We start from the raw sequence: 24047 nt of genomic DNA, 5'->3' as shown, positions 1-24047 counted from the left end.
AGTAAGCATAAAGTTTTAGTTTGTGATTAGTCTGGGAGAAAACAACAGGAGTTCTTTGCCTTTGATGCTTAAATACTTGGCTGTATCACAGAGCTTAGAGTTTTAATGTGAGATAATATTATCATTCACATTGTTAACAGTAAATACTTTCACATGAGCAGTCTCTGTGCTTTTCCTTACAAGAAGAATGGACAAACAACAAAATTCCAGTATGATGTAACGAATGTTAGAAAGATAGGTCAGATCCTGTGTCCTCTGCTCATGAAAGAACAGTAAAAGCAGCCACCTCCAACCCTGTACAAATAGGTAGGAAAGCACAGAGGAAACTTAAATAGATGGAGAAAAGCTTGTAGTGTAAAGCTCTTTTTAGATTTTTCACATCCTTCCGAGATCCTCTGAACCTAAGCATGACTGTCGAGACACATACTTTTTAATCTTGAGATAGACTGTATGCAACAGTTCTTCAGCCTTTTGTGATCCCTGTATTGCTCTTCCATGTGCTGTCAACCATTAGTCATTGCCAGAACACTATTGTATTCTTAGCTTGAAGAGTATTTCAGAACATTGTCCACTGCATTAGGCTGAGCTTTTGTTCACTTAGCCTTAATTTTTATCTTTGGCTGTTTCTATTTGTTGGTGGTGTCTCTGGTCAAGCTGGACAAAAAAACTACAGTAAAACTGCATTTTCAGTTTGTAGTCTTGCTCATTCACCCATTCATACTTCAGCTCCAGGTTTTATGCTCTACGTAATGCTGCTGTACACAGCTTCTCTAAGGTTGGCATAAACTTTACATAAACTCTGTAAAGATTATATGAGGAGATCCTTAAAGTGACACAGCTGATACCTTTTATCAGCTCCAGTACCAAGTCTCTGCCTACTTTCCAGGATAATGAAATATCACTCCTTCCTGGCTGCTGTAATATCCCATTAGGAAATTCTGAGCTGTGCCATGCTAACAGCAATTATTTATTATTCCTTATATTACAGGGAATTGGGAGCACCCAGCAAAGCTATTAAGCAGCAGGTTTGAAGTGAACAAAAGGAAATATTTTTCACACAGCACATAATTACATCGTGGAACTCATTGCCTCAAGATGCTGTGAAGCCAGAATTATAAATGGGTTAAAAAATGGGCTAGACCAATTCATTATTAAACACAATGACTGTGTGCAGTCTCTGGCTGAGGAAGACGTTGCTCAGGAAAGCCAATGATTGCTAGAAGCTAAAAGGGTATGCTGGGGAAAGATTCACTCTCTGTTTGCTCTGTTCTTCATACTTTTTTGTCAACATCTACTACTAGTTCTGGTGCAGAAAAACCGATCGGTTGTATGGACCTCTGGTTTGACCCAGTATGGCTGTTAACACACATAAAGAGGAAGAAAATAAATCAATGCTCCTGTATATACAAAGCAAACAATGTGATGTGAAATGGTAATTCTTTTTTTTCCCCCATACTGGTAGTCAGTTTTATAGAACTAACATCACTTCAGTTTATAAAGAACAAAAATTATTCTTTAGGTCAGTTAGCATTCTCAGTGGTTTTTAGTTCTTTTACTTTTGTCGCTGTTTTCTTGGCCCACTGTCTTGCTGTTGGACTATAGGACTGCTGTGGACTGGGGCTGCAGGTTAATGATGCTCTAAAGGGAAAGAGAAAAAAAGAAATCCTGTTGCAAAATATTTTTATTCAAAGTGCGTGTAGTTGTTATGCTAAAGCCTAATCCTTTAGCTTTTATTCTGAGTAGTGCTTTATTCTACAAAGAACCTTGTTTCCATTAATTAGACCCTTTCAAGAGAGTTGTATTATTTACAGTACATTGAGGTAGTGGAATTAAACTCCTAGTGTGAGCAGTAAACCACTTCTTGTGTTTTGGGGAGCAAAAGGGATACAGTTGTATGAATTTTGAAATTAAACAGGTTGAGCTTTCAAACCACACCAAAGCATTTGTTTTGGTTTTGCACTGAGAAAAACATTTCAAATCTAAACAAATTTGGTGTCTTATTGCTTTCCTGGTATTTTTATACACACTTCAGTTTTACCAGTGACTTTTTAATTGTCTCTTCTTTTACAGCATCACCAGCTTGAATTTTGCATTTTGATAGTTACATTGTGAATCAAGTCTATAGAGCCGACAGTAGCTAAAACATACAAAAATGTTTGAATCCAAGAAAAACCACATAAATTGCTCATGGTTTTTATGTGTTTAATTGTAGATCTGGTTTGAGATTGACATATTTTCCCTCCATTTGTCAGTTTTTTGCATAGCATTTTTGTTTATTTTACTGATATTTACTAAGCATATGTGTGTCTGGCACACAAAGAAAGCTAAAAAAGCCATGCTATCTGCAGCATTTAGGGCTTCTCTGAAGTTTAACTGTTTTGTGGATTGCTTTTTATTTCTTGTTACTGGGATTATGTGTTTGTGATTTTTGATGGCATTTTTTAAAAACACTGTAATCATGCCATCAGTCAATATTTGATCTTTGCTGAGGTAGAAGGACAGCCTAGTAAGGAAGCAAATGTCTTTCCTTTTGACATAACTAGGAGTATGTTTTCTTTTAGCTAAAGTGCACAACAGTGGAATTGCCTTGAATATCTTATAGCAAGCAGTACAGTGGATGGGGGTCCTCCTCCCCAACACCAGGAAAAGTGAGGAGCAGGAGGTGGGCTACATTCCTGCTTTACTTCTTTCAGCTATAAGTAATCTCCTTTTTCCTCCAAAGAAGCAGCAGAGAAGATGTCCTGACTGTGGAGGTCAGGGTGTGGAAACAGCTGTGGAAAGGAGTTATACTAGGGTAGTGATTCTGTGCTTCTGGGATTGAGGGAGGAACAGGCCATGTTTTTGTGTGTCCTCTTTCCCCTGATTTGCCGTTTAGCAAGTGCCAGAGTCCCTAGAAACCTGACTAGCCTGTAAGTGTACTAATAACATGATTTTTTTGGTGTAATGAAATATTTCCATAGTGCTACCCATATGACTGTTTTAGTGTGGAAGAGCAGCGTGTTTTAGCGCTCAAGCTTAGTAGTACAATAATATAAAAAATGAAAAAAGTTCCTCTCTTCTCTATTTTCATGCAGAAAAAGGAAAAAAATACACTACAGAAAGTACTATTTTGGTGTCGCTAATACGCACCACATTTTAAAAAACTGCATGCACATGAAATGCATGTGCATAAAGCAGTGAAGTACTCCATTCACCATGCAGTTCTGCCCACACCTGGAAAAGTTTCATCATCTTCTAATGAAAAGCAGAAAAATTACCTGGGTTTATGCTAGAATTCAGGTTTTTTCTGGTATCATAACAAGTATTTGTATTTTAACTGATAGGACAAGTTTAGTTGCCAGCAGTTATGACTACAATGAAGTTATAGAGAACGGTAACTTTCAAATTCAGCTACCTAATATGAAAAAAGCAAACCATACTTTTTTGGGGTGTTGTCTCGGATACACTTTTAAATATATTCTTATGGAACTAAAATTCAACTTACAGAGGCTGACTTAGGGCAAGGTAAGAAGCCAGAGGGGGACATGGGACCACCACGTTATGTTGACAGATTTGCACTAAATCCAGGTACTTTACAGCCAGTAAAAGGGTCCTCATGCAAACTAAATTGTTATTAGTTGTTAAATTATTAAAGTGTTGTATTATTAAAGTGTTATTAGGATATTTCTTGGACGTTTGTGGACATTTTGCATGGATGCTCTCTACAACTACCTGAAAGGAGGTTGTGGCAAGGTGGGGGCTGATCTCTCAGATAACAAGTAACAGGACAAGAGGAAACAGCCTTAAGTTGTGCCAGGGGAGGTTTAGGTTGGATATCAGGAAAAATTTCTTCACCGAAAGGGTTGTTGAGCATTGGAGCGAGCTGCCCAGGGAAGAGGTGAAGTTGCCAGGTATTTAAAAGGGTAGTCATGGCAGTTAGGGACACGGTTTAGTGGTGGACTCGGCAGTGCTGGGTTAATGGTTGGACTCAATGATCTTAAGGGTCTTTCCCAACCTAAATGATTCTGTGGTTGGTGAGAGTGCACTCTGCCCCATCATCCAGGTCATTAATGAATTTCTTGAACACTCCAGCTGACCTCTCTAACACTCCAGCTGTTTACTCCTTAATATGTCCCCCCTTGTACTCCTGCTCTGGTCCCTACTGAGCTGACATCTCCAAGTCTCGTAGCAGTAAGCCTCCCCTTGTTATTTAAGTGGGTGTTTCTCAAAGTTAGAACTTCCACCAAATGTCAGGACTGGAACATTTCATTGTCAAGTCACTCTTGTCCATCTAGCTCACTCTTCATCATTTTATCTTGTTCCATTTGCAGCATTTGGCACATAGAGTTTAAAAATACTTTTAATAAGAAACATAATAAATTTGGACTTTATTGGATTATTTTAAACAACTAGTAATTGGCTTAATGAGAGACAGATGCCTAGAATCTTTGTATTGTCTTGTAAGGGAAATATTTATATAGTGACTCAAATTTTTAAAAGTTTTGTTTTATAGAGAGATGCAGAGAATAAAGGCATCTGCTGCTATTCAACAGAGCTTTTACAGTGTTGACTTGCCTCAATTAATCTAGCTTCAGTGCAATGTTCTAATGAAAGGAATAAAAATGTAGAGCTGCAATGTATATAAATCTTGAAATGTCCACAGAGAGCTGATAAATTGCTATATTTTGCTCAGTTAATCCAAAAGAGAAAATGAAGAAGCAGATTGCAAAAACCAGAATTATACATCAAGTCGTTAAACCTCAGTCTTCATTACTGAAGAATTGTTTTGATACTCAGCACAATCAGAATCTGAACAAAAGAGTATCTAGGTGACGTGTTCACAAGATGCTGTACACCAGGAAAAAATCCACAGAATAATGTCATGGGTGTGATCTAAGTGCAGTACTATGATTACTCCTTTTCTGTTCTTAAAACTGTGAGTATAAACAGTATTTTACACCATTTTTTCCTTTGTAACTAACCTTTTATTTGTTAAGTTTCTTATTTCATAATCCATTTGTGTTAACGTAGACTTCGTAACTTTTGTTAGCTCTCTTACTCCATAAACAACTCACCTTCATGTCCTCACCATGTTGTCCTTTAGGATAAAGACTAATCTGTCAAACAATAGCACTTTTCTTTCCTTTTTTTGCCAGAGTCTGTTCTCTGTGAGTATTACATTTGGGTCATTGTTTTACTAAACTGTACTGTTAGTTGTACACAGCGATTGTAAAACACCACCAAACTAGAGTAGAAGAGACATCTGTGTTGCGGTTCTGCCCAGTAGGTAACTGATGACACTCGAATTCCCATTTCCGTCACTATGCATGGAGATAGTTTTTTTCCTTTTAGTTAGTCCAATACTTACTTCACTTGCAGCATATGTTCTCTGAGTGTAGCTGTGTGAGTGATATAAAAAGGAAGAGACATTTTCACTTCGATATCCAGAGATCTCCATTGTATTGCACAAGGTCAGTACAAGTTCAGAAGACTTCTCAAGGCTCTTTGAATATTTCGTTCTCAGGCATCAGGAATATACTAGCTGATTACAGGGAAAGGGAGCTGGACAGTCTGAATGTCCATTGATAAGCTCCTGTACATGCCATAGTGAAACTGTCACTTGTGTATTGTATTTTTCTGTTGAGAAAATCTTAGTACTACATATCTGATGTTAGATTAATGATGCAGAAGTGGTCTTCAAATGGCAGCGTTTAGGAACAGAAACTCCTTTTGCCTGTCCCTCATTATTAGCTTCCACAGAGTACTTCGTCTACACATGACCCCTTAGCTGAACCTAGGTCATTTGAGGAGCCTTGATTCCATATATTATATACTCAAATAAACTGTCTGGTTTTAAGCCTGGTTGATAAACTGCTGCAGGGATACCTCTCTGAATGAGAAAGTGCTGTATATACATTTCAAACATCAAAATAAGGCAATTCAGGTTGGTAAGCTGCTGCTCTTTGCTAGTGTGCCTAAGCAGACACTCTTTGTTCTAACAAGTAGTCTTGGAGCTGTATTGAATTGCTGCTGTCTGTCAGTATACAGTGAGCAAACTAAAAATAATTAGGTTAACAATTGACAGCAATATTTGTCATAATTGTCAATCCCATTACCACCTCTACTGTTTTTATGCTGATTATCTTTCTTTGCTCTTAAATACTCAGTACTGTTCTTTCAGTGGTTTTTCAGAGAGATGGGAAATCATCTAGGACCAACACCAATTTTTTTTTTAAGTTTTTACCCACCCACTCCTTCCCAGTAAGTGTGCAGTTGTCCAAACGGAACATTATTGACAGGAAGCAATTATAGAGTGAGAGCCTGCAGAGGGATGTCTGGGAAAAGGAAACATAACTTTAAAAACTGGAGCCAGGAGTTTGGAATAGTGAAGTAGCAGGAACTCCTGTTGCTGTGGAAGTACTCAGTGGCTCTACTGTCATACATTACTGCTCTCCCCCAAGCAGAACAGTGTAGCAAATGATAGGCTCAGGGACTGGATGCCAGCCAGGAAAAGTGATAAGTAGACATGCAGCTTTAGATAGGAGATCATTTTCTTTAGAACAAGGAAAATGCTGGGCTAAAAGTCAAGCCCAGAGGAATGACTAATTGACTTCATATATGCTAGCAAATAGTGTATTTGCAAACAAGCAAAGCAGACATTGAGGCACCAAAGTTTCTTGTGAAGATCAAAAAATGTAATGAACCAGCACAATGAAGTGCTGTCCTTTTTTTGAAAGGGCACTGGAAGAAGTAGACCCTTATCTATTTTAGCATACGCTACTATGAGAAATAAAAATACGTTTTTTTTAATAAATAGGCATATTGTGAAGTTGTAAGATATCCAAGTTCCAAGACCTGAACTTGGGTATCAGGGTCTCTTTCGGCGGGATAAGGGAAATGAGAAAATTCTTAAAAATTAAATCTTTTAGGGCCATTTTGTACACGAGGTTCCTTTTCTCTTTGGGCTAAGAACAAAGGAAGATCCGTCACTTTTGACAGGGAATGTCTTGCAGCCAAATGGGATAAAGGGAAAACCCCTTTTCAGAGAGAAGAAACCTTTTTAGGTAAAAAGGAATACATTAGAACTTATCTGAAAAGGGTGGGATTTTGGAAAACTATAAAATGTATAAGTTGTACGCCCACAGGGTCTTTCTCCCCAAAAAACTCGGTGAGAGAAGGACCTGGCACGCCGAATAAATTCTTTGTTTCTTTGTTCCCTGAATTATGCTGTCTTTCTAAATTTAAAAGAGGTGTATTTTCCACACTATTTCTCTTACTTCCTTTGAAAAGTACTCTGTTATACACACTGGGAAAAACAACAGCGTGCAAAATATTTGTGTTCCATCTGTGCACGCTAGTGTACTCTGGCTTTTATCTTGTAGTTGAATGTGATGTCAGTGTCGCCCTGTAGCAGAATTAAAATCTTATTATGTGAGCTTTGTTTCTTTATCTTCTATTCAAATTATATTAACTAGAGCAGCCTAGATACACTCATGAAAACCCTTGAGGCTCACTTAGTGAGCCAAATCTGAGGGGTGTTTTATCACTTCTGAAAGGTTAGATCAGCTGTGTGTACATTACAACTTGGATGAAGATAGGGGAGGGGTTTGTTCACTTTTCAAATTCAACATTTGTTTGCCTTTGTTTCGTTTTTCCACATGCCATTTTTTGTTGCTTCAGGGAATTTTATTACATTCAAGGTTTTTCCAAATTGTGTGGTTCTAAATCACAAACAGCTTGTCTTTACAGGGGATTTGAAGATCATATCAGGTTTTCTGTGCTTGGGTGAGCTGATAATTTAGAGTCAGGCAGTTCTTGTGAATTCTGAGCTCAGAGCACTGTCTCAATTACAGTGATGTGTTCAAATTAAATCAGATCAAAATATTACTGGATTAGCTAGAACTGTGTCAGAAGTCACCTTTCTTATCAGTGTATGTGTCCACCAGTTTAATGCTGATCACCTTTCATTAGAAATAATCTTCAGAAAGCAGAAGTGCACAGCTGTTAAATAAATAGTACCTCTTCAAATAATATAGTTACTCAAAGAATAATGTCACAGGCTTACAATGTCAGTCAAGTCATGGAAAGTAAGTATTTTGCCATGGAAAGTAAGTATTTCCCACTTACTTCAGAAGGAGTTTCTTGGAAGCCTTAAGCCTTGTTTTGTGCATTTTGTAGCATATGCAGGCAATGAGTGAAGCAGCTCTCATCAATCACTGCGTAAAACATGAGTGAACAGAGAAAATTCTAATGACTACAGCACAAAGCTTACCACTTCAGCTAAATACAGATTATTTCTTAGAATGACTAAATTTTTTTGTATTTTCTTCTCTTCCCCCTCTCTCTCTCTCTCAATTTTTCATTTTAATTTCTTTTTCCTTCCTTTTGTTTTCTTTTTTCGTTATATTTTAAACCAATTGCAAACTCTTCTCTTTACTGTATGAAGAACAAATCTGTAGTTCTTGCCTACTTCTTTCATAGCACATTGTATTTTTATGCTTTGCTTTAATAACATTTCATTACTCTTTGAAACCATTCTCTGGAGCAAGCTTTTATTATTTGTAAAGTAAATCAAATATCAAAGTGCTAATCTTTAGGAGGAAAAATGGGCTAGACTCAGGAAAAAATATTTAAATCTTCTGTTAGTTTTTTGAATTAAAACTTAAAGTGCACAAAAAGATTCCAAATAATATTCTCAAAGCTCTAAGGTACCTAAAAACAGTTTTTAGAATCCATCTGCCTGCTAACATTCTGAGTACAACAGAGAAAATCTAGGGGTGATGTACTTCTGAGTTTTAAGTAGTATTGTGGAAGGAATGCTTTGCTTGGCAGAAAGGGACTGAAAAAAGAATTTCTTGAATAAAAATTGGAAACAAAAAACAAGAGGAGACAACTCCATGGTTTTCCGAATTCTGACAGAGTAGCAATGCACAAGCAATGCACAAGATATCCTTATGTAAATGTAACTCCAAACAGAGGGAAAGGAGATGAGAAACTGTGTTGCAGCCAAGGAGGAACGAAGAGGAAACTGCTACTAGGGTAAAACAGGGATGTTATTTCCTTTCTTCTGCAATGCTTACTCAACAGGAAGACTGAAGGAGTCTTAGAAAACAGTGCAGATTCCTGATGCAAATAGTCAAAGCCTGTGGCACCCTTAACAGCAACATTGCAGCTTGCTCAGTCTGGAAGTTCCAGGGGCCTGTCCTTGTGGCTACTTGTAAAACAACTGCAACAAAAAAGCAGCACAAGTTGCACTGTGACATTGGGAAAAGGAGTCATTGACACTGATAATTTGGCAGCCAAGAGCTACTTTGGATAACATATCCTCTAATACAGAAAAGTGAGGCAAGTTTTCAAAGGTGGGGGCAAAAGAGGCACATTATCACCATAATCATGATCAATAATAACAGTAACATTATTAGTAGTAGTGGTAGTAGTAGTGGTAGTGGTAGTAGTAGTAGTAAACTAGTAGATGATTGAAATGGTACCTTGGCTACCAGCATTAGCTCAGAGCTGGTGTCTCTGGTGTCACACAATATCTTAACATACCTCTCCCCTTTGACCTCATTCAAACCATGTCATAGTGAATATTTTCCTTCCATCTGAGTCGTTTGAGGTATTTACATGTTAGCCTTTCAAAGATGGTATAAAAAAGCCAATCTAGAATTTATCTTACCTACACATTCAAAGCACTGTATGTAACTTTGAGTCCTCCCCCTTTTGTGTAAATCATGGAATCACAGAATGGTTTGGGCTGGAAGAGACCTTAAAGATAATCCAGTCCCATCCCTTCTGCCATGGACAGGGAGACCTTTCGCTAGTTGCTCAGAGCCCCATCCAACCTGGCCTTGCACACTTCAAGGGTTGAGGCATCCACAATTTCTCTGTTCCAGTGCGACACCATCCTTGTAGTGAAAAATACCTGCATCTTGGTGAGTAGGAATTCCCATTAAGAAATAAACGACTGCACCACTCGTGTGTACAACTGACGTGTAATTAGAGCCTTTGGAACAACACAGGGAGATGACAGTTACTGAATAATGAAGCAGATAATTTTGTTCACAAAAGGATGGATAGTGCTTCTGTGGTGATCACTGTCTTCCTGTAGTTCCCCAAAAGAGGTTTCCTATCAAAGCACAGAACTAGTTGGTATTCAGAGTAGCCTGTGTTCATTCACTTCATGTTTACAGACGTTACAGTCACGAGTGTTGCTCAAGTTCACTCTCTTCTTGAAAATATACAAAATATGATAGTTGTGAACAAAACTTTTAATTACATGCTGTGTGGAAAAAAAACATGGGAAAAGAATGGGGAGATAAGAAAATCCCACAGGCTGTACATGAAAAGTATTTGTTAAATCCTCCAAAAGCAGCACATTTATTTTCATAAGAGGAAATAAGCACTGCTTGAGACCAACTTTATTTCCTTTTACCCAGAAGTTAAAAATAATATGTCCTGCATATTAGTTACAGTGCAAGTGTGTATATTGTACCCAGAGGGTCCTTTCTATAAAAAAGGATCATAAAATCCTATCAACATAGTATATTTTTCTGCTGGAGATAAATCAGGAAGATTAATGAGGTTAAGTTATTGCTGTCTAGTATGCCAGGGAATAAGTTTCTAAATTAGAATTTTAATTGTATGTTCTATTGCAGTCCTCTTACTAATTCACATTTCACCATATTTCTAAAAATCTTTCCTTTTACGAGAGTCTTAAAGAATTTTAAAGGAATGAAAGTAACAGAGTTTTTAAAACTTATGTGGGCAAAATGGAAATAGCTCTGAAAGCCTATCAAAACTAGGTTATCTGTCAAATTTTTAGGCCACCCTGCAGAATCTATAAAGATTTCTATTCCTGCTTTGAATCTTACAGGTGTTATCTTCAATGTTGGATGACAAGATAAGAAGTTACATCAACAGATCTCATAAATAGGTTGGATTAAAAATATATAGAAAGTAACTTTTTATCAGTTGTTACAGAAGTGCACCATGACACTCTTTTTTGCAGTATTGTCAAGGTTTAAGACCAAATGACAATTGGTTATTGGAGACTAAATGTACTAAGCTACCAAAATATTTCAATCACTGATATATGCAATTTTACAAATTGCACAACTTTCCTATTCCACAGGAGAAGAGGACACATTCCAGGAAAGAAGTCATGTGGGTCTGTGGGGTGGTTCCAGCCATGCTATGTGGTCTCCTACAGTGTCTCTCAGAGGGCCTCATCCTCTGGGTCCTGTCCCCAAGCAACCCTACAGATTCTCAGATACAGTGCTCAGTAGGAAAAAAATACCTAATTCTTGGTTTTGTTCAAATGCACTTGGCAGCTAAAAACTAGCCTTCACCATGACTGGTAGTCACGACCTGCTATTCCCAAAGGTGTACAAACCTTCACAACTTTCACAGTGACTGAAGTCACTTTTCACTAAAGTTACTTCTCTATTCTTGTAACTGAGCTACCTTCTTGTCCTGTAGCGTTAAATGAATTTCCCCTATATTCGCTAATGTTATTGTCAACTAGATCTAACTCATGCTGACTGCTGCAAGTATCTATATCTTTCATAGTACCACTCTGAAGCACTTTGATCATTTTAGTATGTTTTCCTTATGCAGCTTTAGGTTGACTAGACTGGCCAGCTATCCAGGGAGTGCCAAATCCTGGGACTTTAAAAATACAAATGTATTAGAAAATACACTAATTGAAAGCACTGCCTCTGATAAATGAGCACACCAGTAACACAGAATTAGTACCAGATTTTGTCTTACTGTGTGGTTTTAGTCCTTTTTTTGAAACCTGAGTGTTAAATCATACTGCAGTTGGTCAGTTTAGGAGACAACAGTTCCCTTCCATTTCAGCATTTCATGTAGGCAGTGACTATGATGTTTAGTGTCTTAAAAGACTAGAAGGACTTTTGCTTTCCTACTCTTCTTCTCATGTGTAATGCAGACTAACCTAAATGCACCTGAGAAGGAAAATACTCTGCTTCCTACCTTTGGCTATGCAAACCTTTATAAGTGGAGGTTTCTGGGTTTTTCTGCATCAATTCAAGGAGGCACAAGCACATAAATGAGCATCAGTAACAACATTAGAGAGGTGCTGTATGTCAGACTATAACTGTGTGTGTGCTTTAAGACGGATCTGCATCTTTTACCTTACACACAGAAAACTTTATGTAAACTACCAGCCTAATTTTACCAGAAAATTCTAAACAGAAAAGGGTAGTTTTAGCAGTAACATGAATATATTCTATTTGCAACAGTCTTTATTGTTGGGGTTTTTTTCCTTCTGTGTTCAGACCTAGGCTACAGTAACACACTGGTAAGTGCTTTATAACTGCTGAAGGCAGTTTACATTGATTAGATAGATTTTCACATTGGCTCTTGCAACAGACAGTTTTCAAGGGTAGGCATAGTAATGTTTTTTTTAAATCCCATTATTTGAAAACTGGAAATAATTCTCAGTGATTGAAGCTGACAGAGAAGGAAAAGCTGATAGTGAATATATTCTCTAGTGGCATGCTGTCATCCACAAGTGCTTTCAGTGACCAAAGCAATGACTGAAGTATGAGGAGTTGCTTGCATACAGTGGGTTGCCATCAGTGAAATCATTTACCACTGCTCACAAATACTTGGGGTGATCTATTACTTACAGGTAATGCATTTTCAATGATAAAATCTTCCCTCAAAGTGACTAGAAGATTAAAAATGTTGCTTCATAGCTTGGACCTCCCTGGAGATTTCTTTTAACGTAACTATCAATGACTCTTCTTAATTCCTTAATGATCTAAATACTCAGTTATCAACAAACTGAACGTGATTATTTCAATTTTCTGTTAAACAAACCAAAACGGTTAATGTTGCTAAGTCACAAGAACAGCTTCACGTGTCAGATATTTAGCAGATTCTGAATACTGAAAAACCAATGAACTGACAGGTTTACTGTACTCATAAATCTTGTGCTGTTCATTAAATGAACCTGAAGATCCTTGTCCTCCAAACATTTTTAGACTTGCTTAAAATAAAATGCATATTTACTAGGGTTTGTAAATACAAAGAAGAGTCTTATGTGGCCCTAGAATATTAACTTAGACTGTAATGGATGCATTTTTTCCCATCTACAATCTCTACATATAAAATGGACATAACATTAGTGAAAAGTGATATATCTAGGTAAAACTAACAGTGAATCTTCACTATCTAATTCAGGGCATTTTATGCATCTAATTTAGCTGCAATTCAAATGATGACAGTAGAAATATAAGTTTCTTCTGTAGCTAATTGAGTTTAGACAGGGACCTCCATTAGGATCACTGTTTGTTGTCTGGTCTGGCCTAAATTAGACACTCTTCATAACTCTGCTTAAAAACAAATCCAGAGGTATTTATAACTGAATAGGTCAAATTGATAATTTTGCTAAAATATATTTTAATCTGGTTATCTAGAAATAGCAATGGAAAATGAATGTTATCAGTGGAGAAACTCAGAGTCAGTAGAGAAAATCAGATATCCTAAAGAGTCATTCATTTAAAAACAAATCCACAGATCAAACTTAAGACTGTTACACAGTGCAATATGCATTTTTTTGTACCTATGAATAATATTCTTGCTTATTAAGTAGGCAGAGCAAGATTTATGATGCCCTTAACTTCTCATTTCTTTGCTTGTAAGAGCTTGCATTTTGTAAATGACATTGTAGGAGTCTGCACTGTTGTCACCTAGCAACTATGAAGTATTTTTTGAAAAAGTTGCTGCTTGGCTTTTAATTAACAATAAAAATAGTAATTCCACTGAAGAGTTTACATTTTTAGATCTTAAAGCACTCACAAAGCTGTATTATTTTTACTATCCTTACTTGGAAGCATGAAAATCTAGGATAGACGGTGTGTTGCCAAAAATGACAATCAACAGAGTTATAAGTTGTATTCTGAAGATCTTACCCTATTCTCCACATTCCAGCCTCTTCAAATTGTAGTTTTATATAGGTCCCTTCCAATATTTTTTACCTTATGAATTTTAAATGAGGAAAGGGAATAATTTTAAAAATCTGTATTTGTGATTATTATGTCCCTCTTCATTTGAGATATGGCAGTTATTTTCTAGTCTGAGGGTCACAGTGAATTAACCCTTGTCAAATATTTAATTTCTAATGGAAAACCACCGCAGTATTGAGCTAAAGCATGCAAAAATATCACATTCATCCTAAGATGGTCCAGTTGCTGCATCACTGACCAGTTTTCATGTTGCATATAAAGCAGTTCTCTGTAATTCATTTTTCTTCAGAAAGTGTTTTATTCTGATCATTGAAATGTTTTCTACTAACAGAATGACAGTTGACACTGTGTACTGAAATGTCTGCTGTAACAACAGCTGGCTTAAAAAGTGTTTCATTTTTCAAGAAGATCATGGAGGCTGGGTAACCACGGTTCTGTGTGATTTGAGTTAAAGAAATGCTTATTTTAAATTATATGAGAAATGTCCTACACTCATTTTCAGTTCTCCATTGCCCTTGCCAAGCATTTGGTGGAGTGAAGCTGTTTGGGGGCATATTTCTTCCTAATGGCCCACAATTTTAAGAAACTTCTGAGGATGAATTAGAATGAATAGCCACAAAGATAATGTGTGGGCTGCTATGCAGCAGTTTCCCTGGAGAGTGATATGTCAGAAAGAGATTAGAAAAATTTCTGTAATGAAACATATATTTCTCACAAGTAAGGAAAGATCTTGACAGATCATCTGTTATGAGATATCTGCTCTGTTCTTTACTTGTGGGACAAATGAGATTTCTCCCTATAATACGTTGTGGATTATCGTTCTGTTGCGGTTTGTGTAATGGCAGCACGTGGGGAATTTAGGAAATGACACTCCAGCTGTCTTTTACAATAACTGTTTCTTTTTATTCTTTTGCACTGTAATACCTCTTCCTTCAAATTATCTTTTCTGTACACTTCTCACTGAAATACCAATGTGTATCCCAAAATGAATTAAAAAGAAAAATGAATCTACATAAATTGTCTTATTTTCCCTATGTGATATGTTTTATTTCATTAACTAATTTATTGATAAAAACCCAAAGAAAAATATATCTGTGGAGTTCATTTTCTATACATTTTTAATAAAGAAAGTGAAGTCAATATGCAGTAGCTGGAAATGTAAATCTGTCTCTTTGTTTTCACTATTGTGTGAGGTTTGATATATAGGTGTTCTAAAGAAGAGAATTATCTATGTTGCAGACATATTGTTAGGAGATGTTTTATCTGTAAGGCTCATTAAGCTTATCATTGTTTTCAGAAGATCCAGACAGGTGGGAGAAATTGAACGTGTTCATTAGCACGTGAGATGTAGATGAGCTGCCCAAATCAGTACATTGCCTATTATATATCTTCCCTGAATTCAATATCATGTAAATCTTCCCCAGTTGTCTCCAGAGATTACTTTATTTGATTGGTTTTGTAAAAGTTCATTAATGGGACAGAGAGAAGCAAGGTGTCCCTATGAGTATATTTGGGTCTTCCGTTTTGCTTGCTGTAGGCTCAGAAGCTGTACCAGCAGGACTTTCTCTGTAGCAGCACATGTAATGCTTAGTGAATTAAACTGAAAATCACTTGCTGGGTAATATCTTATGGATCAATTCTGTGAACTAGTCTCTGTCAGAGACTATAAGAAAGCTAGAATTTTCAGTAGTCTGTGTAGACGTCTGAAATGCAAAATCCTGAAATCCACATCAGATTTTAGATCAGATGAATGATTAGTTTGTTCTATCTTTGGAGCTTTGTTGTTGAACATTTCCATCTCTATTTTGCCTTTAACTGTGTTCAATTGTGCAGTATCCAGTGTTTTCTGAGAATGTGAACTTTGCAAGAAATTGAGACATAGATCTTTGCCCACAGAAAGTCATTCCTTACACAGTTCAGTTGGGCTTATTACAAAAGTATTTTTCATCCAGCCTGAGTGGAGAGTGCTCTACAGTGGGAGGGCTTGCTTGCTTTAGATGCCATTGTCAAATCTATAATCAGATAACAATTGATGCTTTTTTGGCAAACAGCCCCAAAGCTATAAATCATCTTAGAATTTACAGGGTTTCACTTATCTATCCTAGTAACAATCTGCATTTCTCAGAGCTGTATCCAATGATGGTATGCCATGATAAAAGAGAAATTTATTAGTATTAATGGGTTTTAACCATTTCAATTTGCAAACCATTAAAAATTTTCTAAGGAAAATGTGGAGAGATGAAGGACAAGCAGATTGAAGTCATTTGACAATCCTTCTGTTTTTCTTGAGTTATTATTTACAAACTTTTTAGAAATAATCAACGTATTCCCAAGAATTTCTATATCATAATTTGGAAACGTGCACTCTAGTGAAATTATTAAAGAAATATCCATTTTAGACACTGAATGCCCTTGTGTCCCTTTGACTTCAGCAAGGAATCTAGGGTTTATTTTGACTTTTTTGCTTTTTGCTATTGGAAATCATTGAGATTTGAACAACATTTTTTCAAGTATGAGGGCAAAGGATACTAATGGTAGTCTATTTAATGAGTGTTATCTGTTTTAAACCACTCAGAATGTACTGAGGTCCTGCAAGAGATAAAAACTTCCAAAGGTTTTCCCTGTTTAGGTTGGTGCTTAATCATTTTGAGCTTCTGTTACCAGAAAAGTTAATCATGTACCTTCATGTCCCTCCTGAATCAAAATATTTAATATACTGATCATTCTAGTAAAAAAGATAAAAACATGAATTAAGACTTGTCATCATCATAATAGAATTCCACTGGTTTGCCTGGCAACTAAATATTTTTAACACAAGATTAATATTTCAATACAAAATGATAAAATGCATCTACTTGATATGACTTACGGATACAGTGCATAAATTAAGAAATTGTGCAAATTCTCTTTTAGACCACAGAAAGCACAGAATGGATAGGGCATAACACCTTACTTGCTGCCCTTCTGGCAGCTTCTGTGTTTTATTCATGTAAAAATATACTTTTAGCACTTTCAGCTTCCCTATTTGCATGAACTTTATTAGCTAGAGCATAGAGGTTGGGTGAATAAGATCACATGTTTCACAAAATGACATTATTGTCTGAGAAAACAATCATCATGGCAGTATTGTAAATTGTGTTTAAGAAAAAAAAGATACATGTATGCTAGTTGAATCCACATTTTCCAAATGCCTATATATATTTAGACCCATGAGGTCATCTGCCAAGAAGTAAATGAAATTTGATATGTCAAAAATAAAACGTGTCAGTACAGTGTGTAATTCTGCACTCGAATACTGGAGCAACTCCAACATGATGATGAAGCTCCTTCAGCTTCATATGTGTGTATGAGAACTATGTGGGGAATCTGGATAGCAGAAATGAAGGACTCTCAGTGTTGCAAGCATGCAAATTTGGGGAGGTTTAATAGCACTTCACTCGCAAATAATTCTTGCTATTACACAGATAATCTCATGTCAGATTTTAAATAACATCTGAAGCTATGCATAAATACCATTTAAACATGAGACTCATATTTTTGCTCAATAAAAGAATCAGTTAAATGATACTTTAACAACAATACCCACAAGTACAGTTTGCCTTTCTCCTTTGTTTACATACAAGGTAACTATTTAGGCTTGCTTTTCTTAATGTCACTTTCTTTCCTTTTTTAGAGTTTCTTTGAAGGACAGTCTGCACCGTGGGATTCGGCTAAGAAAGATGAGAACAGAATGAAAAATAGATATGGGAATATCATTGCATGTAAGTGTTGACAACATAATTGTGCACTTTGTTAACTTCCCTTCAGAACTGGATAAGAATGACCACCAGCCTTGTGCTCACATCAGGTTTCCCTTTCTCTAATTAAGAATAGAAAAGTGAGGGAAGATGTAACTTTTTTTTTTTGAGAAAACTGTCAGATTTAATGCATTTTCTGAAGTAACCTTCTATATACCTTTCATCCTGTGATCAACGTTTGGCTAATGAGAATGACACCTTTAACCAGTACTCGGCTCTTAACAACTCTGAAACTGCTCCTGTCAGTTTGGTGCAAGAGTACCCATGATGACACCGGTACCTTGGGTCTAGGTTCTGGATATTGTCGGAGCAGACAATACTGCTGCTTAAGTGTTCCTCAATAACAGTGACAACTATCCCGACTTACCCTTCTAATGCTAGGCAAACTCTAAGAAAAAAAATATAATCTGTATGTTTTACTTAAAAAGGCCAAGCTTGATAAAGATTAGATATACTAATAATCAAATAACTTGAGGAGGTGGTAGCATGGTTTGGCAAGTGACACCTAAATCTGGCATTATGAGATTGCGAAGCGTTGTGACGAGATGCTGCACATGAACATGGGGGCAGAAAATTTATCAAGTTCACCACAAATATATTATTTACACACTGGTATTGTTGCACTTAAAGAGTAAGTTCTCAGTGTGTCTGTAGGAGATGATCCCTTCCCTGATTTTTCCTTTAAAATCTAAATTTAAGATATGGAGCGTATTTGTTTCTACCAGCCAGCCAGATAACCATGAGGCAAGTGTAAACAGAGAAATATGCAGCCGTCACAGCATGTCAGAAGTTTTGTAAGCATGAAGGATGGTCTTTAAGGAGGGATCATTGAGTGATACTGCTGCAGTTTAGAAATCATTTATAACCTTAGGTACGTGGGACAGCATAGAAGAATAAGCTGTGCAAATTGTTTGAGCATTTAGACAACTTGTGGAAGGAGCATGTAGTGTATATTTACAGTGACTTAACTTCAGCACCTAATATAGGCACTTGTCGGGGGACAGATCTACCTAGGTTTCCTCATCAATATACCACGTGAACTTAACAGAGAGAAGGACAGGTCTTCTAGAGAAATGATTCAGAAATAGAATACCATTTGAATACTTTTGAATCACCACCTCTGGTGGTCCTCTCTACAGTGCATGTGTAACAAGTCTAGAGAGAACATCTCCTAACTTCATGACTTACAGTAGGTGGTATGAATAGGCCCAGCTAGGCTGAGATGGTCAATAGAGAGAAAACAGCTCTGTAACTTGCTGCAAATGCTTGTGGAGGCAGAGGCAAATTAAGCAAGAGGTGCTTGTCAAGCAAGAGATGATCTGCCACATCATTTTGAGTGGACATGATAGTATTGCTGTGTATTTTGGATGTATATGGTTCTACATACTGAAAAAGGAAATTAAATCTTCTAGAGAAATGTGGATATCATGATGGGCTGGTGCATAAACAAAAGGAGCTAAGTTAGCTGAATGTGGTTTCGCTTGTTTTCCTCCAGCAATATTTAATGTGTAACAAACTTGTTATTTGGTGAGGATGTAGCAATACATTAGCTGAGTAATGACTAATCATTTAAGTAGAAATAAGAATACCAGGAAGTTTTATGCTTATCCTTGCTTTGTGGAGATTTATTTTCAGCCCAAGTCTATTAAAATAGATCTCCTCTTTTAGTCAGGTTTAGTGTTGTCAGTCCCCTCTTTAATGTCATGTTAGCCATTGTCTTACATTTTGACACCCTTTGGTTGAAGAAAACTAAAAGACTTACTAGTGCTTTATGTCTGAGGTAATGAAGTGATGAGTAGCCAAGGGAAAACAAGATATTAGATTCACAAATCAATGGCAATTACAAGTGATACTGAAGGCTTTCTGAGAGGCCAGATATAACTCAGAGCATTTAGACCTCAATTTACTTGAAGTGTCCTCAGTGTTTAGCAAAGGGAAGGACTTGGATGGAGTTGTTATCAAAAACACTTCCTGTTTATGTGGCTGTGAGAACAAAGATAACACAAGTTAAAATTAGTATCTATTAGAATTAAATGCAGTATCTTAAAAGAGAAGCTGAAACTGCCTACACAGTTTGTCGTCCATTAAATACATGCATGCAAATAAGGTAGTTAACTGTTTAATTATTTCATGTGTTTTTCTGGATCAATGATCTGCTGGATAAATGTACTGCTGGATAAATGATCCTTTTTTCTTTCAGAATCTGAAAGTACAATTTCAGTGCTCCACTTTTTAAAATTTGTCCCAGATAGCTGATTAAAGTATATGCTTTAGCTTAAAAGCATTTTAATAAATTTCCTTTTTATGCTATATTCAAACACTTAAAAATACTGAGGTTCAGATGCCACTGCCTTGGTACATGATTATAATGAAATGTATATTTTTTGCTAAGTGTTTAATATAATCTTTTTCTCTCTGTTTAACCTCTTTGTTTAAATTTTTCCCAAGATACTACTGTTACATTATTGCTTGTAGTCATTACTGTTCTCAGAGGGAACTAAAACAATAGCACCAAGTGGCCAGCATTACAGGAGCTTGTCAAAATTGCAGTATGCTTTATGTTACCCAAGTGATGTGCATTTAATTGGCTACAAGCGTGCCCTACCCACTGTATGAGTGGCTACAACTTGCGAGCCACTGCATCAAAAAGTTGAATCATGATCACAGTCCAGTCACCCACAGAAAACATGCTCCTTCTTTAGTGAATGCAAAAACCTTTGTGTTTACTAATTAGGAACTAAAACAATCATGAATCTGCTAAATGAATCTTTCTTTACGTAAGAAAAATTCTGTTTCTGCCATAATTGTATAGGGTTATTCTTGGATTTTGGTAAAATCTATTGGATTTTCCTCAGGAGAGATCTTGAGGTAATTTGGGAATGGGGGTGGGGGTTCTGTATTTATTTTTACCTACATCAATATTGACTAAATGGGAAGAGAATATTGATCACAGCTTTTAAAAGCAGCTACAGATTTTAGGTGAGACATTTATAAAAGGTTTGATTTGCAAAGAATCAGCAAGGCACGTCCCAAGAAAGGGTCATTGGCAAGGCATGCTAATCAGCCAGGTGCTCAAGGGACTTGTTAGAGATCACAGTCTGAAGGGTGGCGTATTCATGTTGTGGGTAACGTGAGGGGAGTAAGAATATAATGCTTATATTTATTATCTATTACCATTTTCTAAGAAGACAAATTGATTCTATCATAACTAATTTTGAAAGCTTAAGTGATCAGTGGAAAGTTAAATTTGATCTCCTAATGGAAAGGTATCAAAATAACAATGAGATGGAAAAGAGAGTATTTAAAAGCTATAAAAGTTGTCAAGAGCAGCTGAAGTATAAAGGAAAAAATACCCTAGAAATCTAGACGGTTAACCTAGAGGCTATTTCAGAATCAACCTTCATGTTGAAGAATATATGGCTTGTGTATCTCTTAGGCCTAAATCTACCTGACATAAACACAGCAAAGACACAGTAACATTTCTTTTTGTTGACTGAAGGATTTTTTTCAAATTAAGAAGTGTTGCCATGAAGTAAGGAGTCAACTAGAGTTTTCAAAGCGATAAAATAAGGGAGTCGCTCCAGTTTCACCACAAATAAATGGGTATTGAACAGTCCATTACCTCAAAAATTCACAGAACTCCATCTGAGAATTCAGTACTAGAAAAGATGCACATAGGAAGAAAAAAGGGCAAATGATGATATGAAGATATAGGTGTACAGTAACTTCTTTAGTTTTGCTCTATCTGAAACGAGAGTTATGGCAAGGAAAGAATGGCGTAAGCAAAGAAAGGAACAAAATACAGGAAATCTAAAGAAAAGATGCTACTGCATATTATTCAGTTATATAAATCAGAACGAAATAACAGGAAGTTATATTTTTAAGATATTTCTTAGTGGGAAATTTAAGCTTGTTCTGCCCAATATGGAACTCACTTGTGTGTAAGTCATTAAATATGGGGTTCTAAACTTAGACTTGTAGTGACCTGGGACATCTGTACAAGACCAACAAATGTGACACAGCACACATGAGAGACATGTTATTTCCATAGTGGTAGCTGAAAGCTAGGCAGTATGTCCTGGTGGCTGTATAAAGTGGTATGAGATGTTTGTGCTTAGACAACTGAACCCTGTCCTAAATACATCCAGGAATATAAAACTGAAGATCTTTGCCAGCCTGAGTTGTCCTGGTGAGAATGTTTATAAGGCAATGATGCAGGAAATTATGAAAATATGAAGACATACCATGAGTCCAAGCAAGCTTGACTTCTGAGTCTGCTGACTTTAGCAGAAGTTCTGTCAGGTCCCAAAACTGTAAAAGCAGCAGCCATGGCTGGAGCTTAGAAAGTTTTTCAGTATCTTTCTTAAGTAAGATGGATTTTTAGAATTAAGGTCCTGTGAGCCGAGCCTCTGTTCTGAAGAAACTGATAAATAGCTTAATTAAGCAGAGAATAGTACAGCACTTGGATAAGCATAGCATGGTAGGATCAGACCAGCAAGGGTTATGTAATGGAGAGTCACATCTCTATAAATTTTTATTCTCAGAAAAGTGAATAAAGAGGCTGAAAAGGCTAACCTGATTAACATAATTGATTTGAATATTCCAGCATGTTTGGAAAAACTCTTTCTTGACGACTGTTAAATGAAATAACCACAAGAAAATAGCAAAGTAAGATCTGTGTGGAACTTAGAGATGGAATTTTAATTCATTCTGATTTACTATATTTGGCTTTAAACTGTACCCTTTCTCTCTTCCACGGGAATCTCAGGGAAATAAATGAGGCTCTGTGATCTCTAGTTCCTGAGACTTGGAGCATTAAAGAGGATGAAGTAAAGGATTTACGTCTCCCTTTCCTTCTCAGCCATTTGAAAATCTCTTGACTTGTAGTTCTAAAACAATGTTATCCTAAGAACAACTTCCCCTATTCTCCCTCCACCATAATGTGGGCAAATATTATCCTACTTATGATTGAGTTTTTAAGCCACTTCATGTTCTTTCATTCATTTGTTATCTTTTAGGAATTTTAAAGCTGAAAAAAATAGCTGTTCAGAACATAGGTGGCAAGTTTCAGGTGTTTTAATGCTTATTTACATTTACAACAAAATAATGACAGTCATGAAGGTCTATCATCAGCTGCAAGTAATATTAGCTCAGCAGGCGAGCAGCAAAAACAATAATACATGTGTATCTAATTAGCAAAAGTAACTCCTAAACAAAGCAGCAGTAAAGTGGCTCTTAAGCATCTCTCCATCCTTGAGATATACCCTCAAATTGTTTTAGCAACAACTTGTGCAGCATTCAGAAAAAAACGTTGAGCTTTGTTGTTTTTGAACTGAGAGAATCAAGAGGAGCTTATGAAGTCTCAGAGAAGAAAAAGTCCTACCAGCATACAGATGTTGTTGTGCAGGGTGGGGAACTAGCCTCTAGCAGTGTTACTACATCATAGAGAAAATGAGGCAGTCAACATAAAACAAATTCATGCCATGGTGTTTTGGATTTGAATTTGGAAAATAGAGTTGGAAATGTTTGTACGTTCCTGGATAGATATAGATGACCACAGTAGAGGAAAATTCAGTGACAAAACAATTGTCTGGCCGCTTGGGTTTTGTCATTATTTTGCTTTCTGCCCTACTGAAAACATAATGAGTTTCCTTCAAAAACTGTGAGGTGGCAGTATGTCTTGTAGAATAACTTCAACTTCTTTTGAGTACTGGTAGAAGCATTTCCAAGTGATTAAACTTTTGACAACTTAATGTTATTTTCTTGGCAAAAGCAGGGGGTGTCAAGGCAAAAATCATAATTGTAGTGGGTTGCACACTAGAATATTTAAGATGTTCATGCTGAAAATCAGAGGGGATTTAGAAAGCCTATGAATGACTGAAATGAGGTTTAAATGTAGATACAGTGTTTTCATGGACAACCAAACAAGACCGAACTTGCAATTGCTGAGGTTTTAGTTTGACTTGAAAGGAATTTTGAAGGCTTTTTTACTGAATGTATCTTTAATTACTTTTTTTTCCTCTCCATTGTTCCCATTTCAGATGATCATTCTCGAGTGAGATTGCAGCCTATTGAAGGAGAAACAAGTTCCGATTACATCAATGGAAATTATATTGATGTGCGTATACTGATGTAGTCAACAAACTTAATGTTGTGTTCAGTCAGGGAACTCTTATTATTCTCACATTATTCATAATTTGTAATAGATATCACAGCTAATATCAGATGCTAACATTGCTTAGCATTGGCAAGTACTATCTTTGGAAGCTAGGTGTAC

General features: G+C 36.5%; 1 protein-coding gene across 4 annotated transcripts in view; it reads left to right on the top strand.

Annotated features, from left to right (window-relative positions):
• Positions 1–24047, top strand: part of PTPRM (protein tyrosine phosphatase receptor type M) — a 354996-nt gene that overhangs the window by 277598 nt on the left and 53351 nt on the right. For all 4 annotated transcript variants that reach the window (XM_027737101.2, XM_027737100.2, XM_027737093.2 and 1 more), the window contains 2 exons: positions 17647–17734; positions 23812–23888. In XM_027737101.2, the coding sequence (XP_027592902.2) occupies positions 17647–17734; positions 23812–23888 (165 nt within the window). The remainder of the gene's footprint in view (positions 1–17646; positions 17735–23811; positions 23889–24047) is intronic.

This window comes from Pipra filicauda, unplaced genomic scaffold (assembly GCF_003945595.2).
Source record: "Pipra filicauda isolate LSUMZ 115617 unplaced genomic scaffold, ASM394559v2 scaffold271_size1040873_pilon, whole genome shotgun sequence".
Lineage (NCBI taxonomy): Eukaryota > Metazoa > Chordata > Aves > Passeriformes > Pipridae > Pipra > Pipra filicauda.
Note: the sequence above shows the minus strand (reverse complement) of the source record. Positions and strands in the feature narration are given on the sequence as shown.